Genomic DNA, 7,075 nt, shown 5'->3' with positions numbered 1-7,075 from the left:
CCGGGGGGGCGGGGGGCGGGGGTGGCGGCGGCAGCAGCAGCGGCGGCGGGAGCCCGCAGTCGTACGAGGAGTTGCAGACGCAGCGGGTCATGGCCAACGTGCGGGAGCGCCAGCGCACGCAGTCGCTGAACGAGGCGTTCGCCGCTCTGCGGAAGATCATCCCCACCCTGCCCTCGGACAAGCTGAGCAAGATTCAGACGCTCAAGCTGGCCGCCAGGTACATCGACTTCCTCTACCAGGTCCTCCAGAGCGACGAGCTGGACTCCAAGATGGCAAGCTGCAGCTATGTGGCCCACGAGCGGCTCAGCTACGCCTTCTCGGTCTGGAGGATGGAGGGGGCCTGGTCCATGTCCGCGTCCCACTAGCAGGCGGAGCTCCCCACCCCCTCGGCAGGGCCGGAGACCTAGGTAAGGACCCGCACCTCCGCGTCCCTGCCGCTCAGGTGGCAGGCGGGGGACGCGGGCTGCCCCCCGGCCACCTCGCCCTCCTACCCCTCTCCCACCGCCTCTCTGTCTTCCCACCCGACGTGGCACTGCCACCTCATCCCAGAGCATCCCTGGCAGGCAGTTCAGTCCCCACTAGGGAGAGAGGTCCCCCGGGGGATATGCCCTCGTGAGGGGTGTGCGTGTGCGTGAGTGTGCGTGATAGGGAAGACAGCGAACGACTCCAGGGACACGAGGAAGGGCAGTTTTGCCAGCCAGCGCCTCCCTTTCTTTCGGCTTTAAAATTTCGTTCTTCTCCTTAAGACAACTGTTTCCAAATTCCACCTCCTCCTCCTTTCCGCCCACCCACTTCCTCTTGGCCTAGGGCTGAAATCCTTCCAGGTTGTTCATCGTAATTTCTCGGTGGTGGTGATAAGAACAGTGCTCGCTAGTCTTAGAAAACAGCCGCAGAGACCTGAACAATAACCAACTTTCCCCCCTCTGGGTTTTTGCAGATGTCATTGTTTCCAGAGAAGGAGAAAATGGACAGTCTAGAGACTCTGGAGCTGGATAACTAAAATAAATATATATGCCAAAGATTTTCTTGGAAATTAGAAGAGCAGAACCCAGATTCAAAGAAAAGGGCGTGGGGCGCACTTTTAAAAGAGAAAGCGAGACAGGCCCGTGGACAGTGATTCCCAGACGGGCAGCGGCACCCTCCTCACACCTCTACATTCTGATAGAAGTCTGAACGGTCGTTTGTGTTCCTTTTCTTCCTTTTCTTTCTTTTTTTTTTTTTTTGACGAAGAATGTTTTTATTTTTATTTTTCCATGCATGCATTCTCAAGAGGTCGTGCCAATCAGCCACTGAAAGGAAAGGCATCATTATGGACATTCTCCATTTTAAAATGGTAATAGTCAGAGGAATATTAAGAACGCCTTTAGAAATAAAAAATACTGGGATCAAACTGGCCTGCAAAATGATCGTCAGTTAATTCCATTTTTCGTTCTTCCTCTGAGGGAAAAAAAAAAACTTAATAAACAAAAAACAACATTCTATTTATTTATTGATGACCCACGGTAAAATGCAAATAGATCCGGTGTCTAAATGCATTCATATTTTTATGATTGTTTTGTAAATAACTTTGTACATTATTTTTCTGCAATAAATAAATATGATTGAAAATTTTAAGAACCTCAGAGTTTGGTCTATATTTTTTTAAGCTCAGGATTAAGTTGGTGGTAAATACCTGCTTGTTTAACTCCAGGCACCCAGGAGGGAGGGGGCATTAAGATAAACAAAGCAGTGAAATGCTCAAACTAGCTACTGACAGGCACAGGCGTGTGATTTAAAAAGACAGCTTTATTATTATTCCAGTTTGCTGTTCAGTGGACTTGGTAGCATCTGTCCTTCATCTCTCATCAGGTACACAAATAGCAAAAATTTAATAAATTGGCTCTTTGCCCCTTTTGCTTATATTTTGAGGTTGTAGCTGTAAAACAATTGAATGCAGATAAGCAGTATGAAACTAGCACTATTTCTTCTTGATACTAGTATTTTTGTCAGACCTTCCACTCTTTGTGAGGATTCTTAATAGATCCATTTCGGCGGAGAAATACATAAGGTATAACATTAGGTATTATAAAAATAATCTAACTGCACACATAAATGAATACAAATGCATGGAAACTAATAAAGTTTAATTCAGCAAAGAGATACTTCCATTTGTTATTTGCTTAACTCTTCTTTCATGAATGAATAAGACATTTTGTGTCATGTGTACTAAAAAAAAAGCAAAAGGTATTTTCCTGTGTTGCTGTTATCTGTTTGGGAAGCCTGTTCCTTCAAAATATATGGTTTTGGAATAAAATACAATGAACAACTTGAACTTTCAGCACCCTTGGTAACTGTTGAAGCATTTACAATTTTGAATACTTCAGCTATTTAGCTTCTAGTCAGTATATTAGCAAATATGTTTTATCCAAATTAACCAGAATCTTTCTTTGGTAACACACACACACACATATATATACACAGACACAAAATCTGATAAGTGTAACAATAGCAGAGAAGACTGGTTCTCCATTTTTATTTAATTCTGATTATTTCTGGGCCAAGAGCATACTAGCTTTTATCATTAATGTCATAAGTGATGATTTTGTATTACGTGGTTCTTAATTTTACATCCACTTCACTGTATTTAAATAGAGTTAGGGAAGCTTTCAAACTGGACAATTATTTTGGTGCCTGATTCAAACAATAGTAAAGAAGCACGGTATATGCATTCAGTCTATGTGTCTGCTTAGCTCAGGTTGAAGTTATTTTATTGCCCTGAAGTTTTTGTTTCCCTCACCCCGCAGCATCATAGAATGCTGACATAACGATATTGTAAATTTATTATTGTGAATATTTTAGACCATCCTTTACAATCAAGAGCCTGTAACATTTACCTACATTAAAAGATTAGTGAAAGCTTAGGAATTTTTTTTCTTTTATTTGATTTTGATACTCCTTTACCAAATAATAAGGGATGGTGATTATAATTTTGTGTGGGTATATTGGTGGGGAGTGTCGTGTATTTGTTTTGCGTGTTTGTGTATGCATGTGTGTAGGGTAGAGTAGAAGTACAACAGGATGCCCTAGAAGGATGAGGGAGAGTTTCAAGATGGGAATTCTCTCATTTGCATTACCATCCCACCACCACCATTTTCTGAATTGCTCATAGGGGAATCTCCTTGTTCACAAGCTTGGTCTGACTATTTGGTATTTCAGATTTCTTGACGTACACCAGGATGGAGCTGACCATCATTGCTGAGAAGGTAATCATTATCTTACCTATGGATGTAAAAACTCAAAAGTTTCAGAGAAGGGGTAGCCTTCCATTTTTTGTTGTTTTTGATTTTGGTGTTTTGTTTTTTTCTTTCCCATTTTTTTTTTTTAAATAAGAGGAACCACTTGGAAGAAAAGCAAATGCCACATTTATATTTAGTGATACTAAATGCTAAACCAAATGTAATATCCTCCCCCCCATTTTTTTCAGAGACATTAGCAAATGAGCAAAAGAGAGGTGGTGAATAGTTTTACTTGGAGTGACAGGAATTCACCATGGAAAATATTAACTACTGGGATACAATTTTCAACTTGCAGACTATTTTTGTGTCACACCCTCCCATACACATATCACAAAATGTTGAATTCTTTTTTTAGAGAGAAATGAAGCCACCTGTATTTCTTTCCCTTCACCATTATTTCATTTTATTTTTGCTACCCCCTCTTATTTAAAGGACATGTAGAATGAATTGTTTCAGAAGTAAGTTAAATCTTTCCATTTAATGTGGTGGCTAGACTTGAGATCTTTGACCTTCAGCCAGAATGCATTCCTAGAGGAAAGTATTGCATTAAATGATCTTGAGCGAATTCTTAAAAACCAGGTAAGAATACTTTCTTCCCTGTGCAAATAATTATTTGTATCTTATTTTATATTTCATATTGATAGGCTTCATTCATAAGAAAGCAGTAAATGTTTGTTCCCAGAGGCACGTATTTCCCTTTTGTGCACACATATGCCAAACACATACACAGATGATAATTCACGCATAGTTGCAGGTCTCCTTCCCAAAGTGGAACACATCATTAATAATGTTACACAGCAGAAACTCACACAACGTGTGTACTATTTTTTTTCCCACACTCAACAATGGCACGAGCTTCTGGCTTCTTCGATCTTCAGGCTCATATTCATAATGGAGCATTTTAGGGGACACTTGGCCTCTTGCAAAAAAGTAAAGCATTTTGCACATTCCACGGTTTGGCAAAGTCAGAACTGGTTATTTTCTCTAGACCGGTATCAAGTTCTTCTCAGGCATATGATTTCACTTGAAGTCCTGCCCAGGAATCCTTCAAAGTGAGCGTTTGTCCCGCTCTCATGATGTCAGGCGGTTTTCCCTGGATCTGTAATTTGAAGAAAAACAAACAAACCTGCGGGGAACAAACGCCACGGAAACCCAAACAGAACTCCGTGGGGAGCGAGGGTCTCACCTGCGGCGGGCTCGGGAAAGGGGCACCGGCCCGGGTTCCCCTGCGTGGGTGGCAGACTGGGCCGCACGGTGCGGAGAGCGATGATGTCGGTGCCCTTGTTGGACATTGGGGACTGCCCCAGGCCCCGCATCTGGCCACTGCTCCGAGGTGGCGGCGCCAAGTGTCAGCGGTAGCAGGGGAGCAGCAGCAACAGATTGAGGCAGAGGCCCAACCTCAAATTTCCAGAGACAAGCCCGCATTAGCGACAAACAGGGGGTCGGAAGGGGGATCCCCGGGGGCCACTTTTCCAGAATTTTCTGCTTATGTGTCCTAACGAGTGCCCCACCCCCAACATCAGTGAAAGTGGAAGGAAAGCGCTCCGACCAAGTGGAGAAAGAGAAATCTGTTTCTCCCCCATTTCTCAAAACCAGTAACCCTGCTATGTCTCAGAGTCTGCCCAGCCCATCTTTTCCTTGCAAATCGAGCTCTTGAAAACCCAAGTGGAAAGATGAATAATCATCTTTGTGTACTGGACAGCAAACGCTAGGTCCAGTAAATAGGACACGAGATACATTTTCCATTCGCTTTTGTCTCGGAGCTGCAGGACCTGCGCCTACTTAATGTTCTCCGCAAATCAAAGCACGTGTCCTTTGAAGAAGGTGTGTAATTGGAGTTTAAGGCATGTATGGAATTCCCAGATGTCTATAAAGTAAGAAGGAGCATGTGGCAGGTCACTGGAAGGTGGGGCAGGTTACAATCACTGGCACAAACTTCCCCCTTTTTATATTCTCCTCCTTGAGAAGAGTCAGAGAGATAAGCCTTAGGGAACGTCGGGGACCAGATCACAAGGGATATTCCGCTTCTCCTATCAGTCATAGTAACCATGGCAAAAAGCACATGGTCACAAAACCTCAAAGAAAACATTCAATTATAGCCGGGATTTCGTGGGCGCCCTGAAATAAGATCGTTTGGGGTTTGCTTCAGTGAGGGCCTCAAGCGGCCTTTTTTCTTGTGTACGTGGACTGTCTCTTTTCCTATTTCCTCCCCTCCAACGTGAGTGCGTGTATCCTCGTACTTCTGCGTGACTGAAGCCAGAGCAACAAAATTCCAGATTAGGGAAAGGGGGGGGGAGACCTAAAAAACAGTCATTCCAGTATAGCCGGGATTTCGTGGGCGCCCTGAAATAAGATCGTTTGGGGTTTGCTTCAGTGAGGGCCTCAAGCGGCCTTTTTTCTTGTGTACGTGGACTGTCTCTTTTCCTATTTCCTCCCCTCCAACGTGAGTGCGTGTATCCTCGTACTTCTGCGTGACTGAAGCCAGAGCAACAAAATTCCAGATTAGGGAAAGGGGGGGGAGACCTAAAAAACAGTCATTCCAGAAGGCAGCCTATCTGGGGGAGGGGTGATGGCTAGCGAGTGACATTACAGTTCTGTTAAACATGCAGTTTAAACATCTTTTTGATAAGACAGAAAGCTCTACGCTACGCATAGACAGTCATCAAAATTAGCTACTCCCTTTTCTCATTTCACTGAAGAATGCCTAGACCTGTAAGAAACTGTGGAACCTAACCGTGAGTTTGAGTGTTGCTTATTAGGCAGATTTTGTTTTGTTTTTTGTTTTTTTTTTGTTTTGTTTTGTGTTTGGTCTGGTGCCAGAATCGAAATAGGACTTTTCTCTTTGGGTTCAAAACATTGCCCTCACTTACCTGCACTGTAGAGTCCAAGGCGGAGATGTAAGGGTCTGGTGTCTGCCAAGGAAACCAGCCCTGGCAAAGGTTGGCGCTGGGAAGGAAGTGATGTTGCGGGGAACTGGGGGTGGGGGCCAGGGTCTGGAGGATTGGAACAACAGGCGCCCCAGTGACCCTGCCTCTGAGGAAGGCGGGAGGGGGAGAGGGATGCGCTGGGAGTGACGCGATTGTGACAAGTGAAAAGTTAAGCAGGTACCTGAAGGAAGTTTATCTTGCCCAGATGTTAGGGCTTTTATGAAATGTCACGTGAAGAGAACAGATGTACGACTTGCAAATGGGGCCACGCCTGTAAATACAAGGAAGGCAAATGCTTGGAGGGAAATCCAGACATAAATCACAACCTTTCTTTTGTAGATAATCTATTTTCTTTTGAATATCTGCTTCCGGGAAGGGAATGACTATCTTAAGTCATTAAGTGTGTCTTCCAGGAGAAGTCACAGTTCTAGCAAACTCCAGACCCCCTAGGTGCCTTGGGTGAGGAGATTTGGGGTGGGGGTAAATTTTACACACACACACATGCACACACCAGAGCACCCTCCTGTTTTCCTTGTATTCCCCATCCCCCATGTTTTTTTTTCTTGGCTTCTCAAACGTTTGATCCTAAGAATCGGATCTCAGTTTGGAAAAGCTGAAACTAATCAATTGCCTTTTTGAAGGGGTAGAGAGTGATAAGAGGAAAGGAATGCCTGGCTGACAGACCCTAAACCTCCAAGATGCTGGGATGGGCTGAAAGACGAGCGGGTGATTCCTCCCTGCTGGGGCTGGGACCTAGCCCTCTGCAGATCCCTGAGCCCATGGGGTAGGGTTTTAAGATAAGTGATCGGTTCGACTGGAAGAAATATATTTTAAATGACTTGTGCACATGGAAGCTATCCCCACCCACCCACC

The 7,075-nt window shown here is 44.5% G+C and overlaps 1 protein-coding gene across 1 annotated transcript; it reads left to right on the top strand.

Moving 5' to 3' along the window:
* Positions 1 to 5: 5 nt before the first annotated feature.
* On the top strand, positions 6 to 1,567 carry TWIST1 (twist family bHLH transcription factor 1; the record flags this gene model as incomplete). Its single annotated transcript, XM_006154484.3, has 2 exons — positions 6 to 407; positions 938 to 1,567. A coding segment is annotated over one exon (360 nt), but the record flags the coding sequence as incomplete, so codon positions are not given.
* Between the last annotated feature and the right edge of the window lie 5,508 nt (positions 1,568 to 7,075).

This window comes from Tupaia chinensis, unplaced genomic scaffold, assembly GCF_000334495.1.
Source record: "Tupaia chinensis unplaced genomic scaffold, TupChi_1.0 Scaffold000410_1, whole genome shotgun sequence".
Taxonomy (NCBI): Eukaryota; Metazoa; Chordata; class Mammalia; order Scandentia; family Tupaiidae; genus Tupaia; species Tupaia belangeri.
Note: the sequence above shows the minus strand (reverse complement) of the source record. Positions and strands in the feature narration are given on the sequence as shown.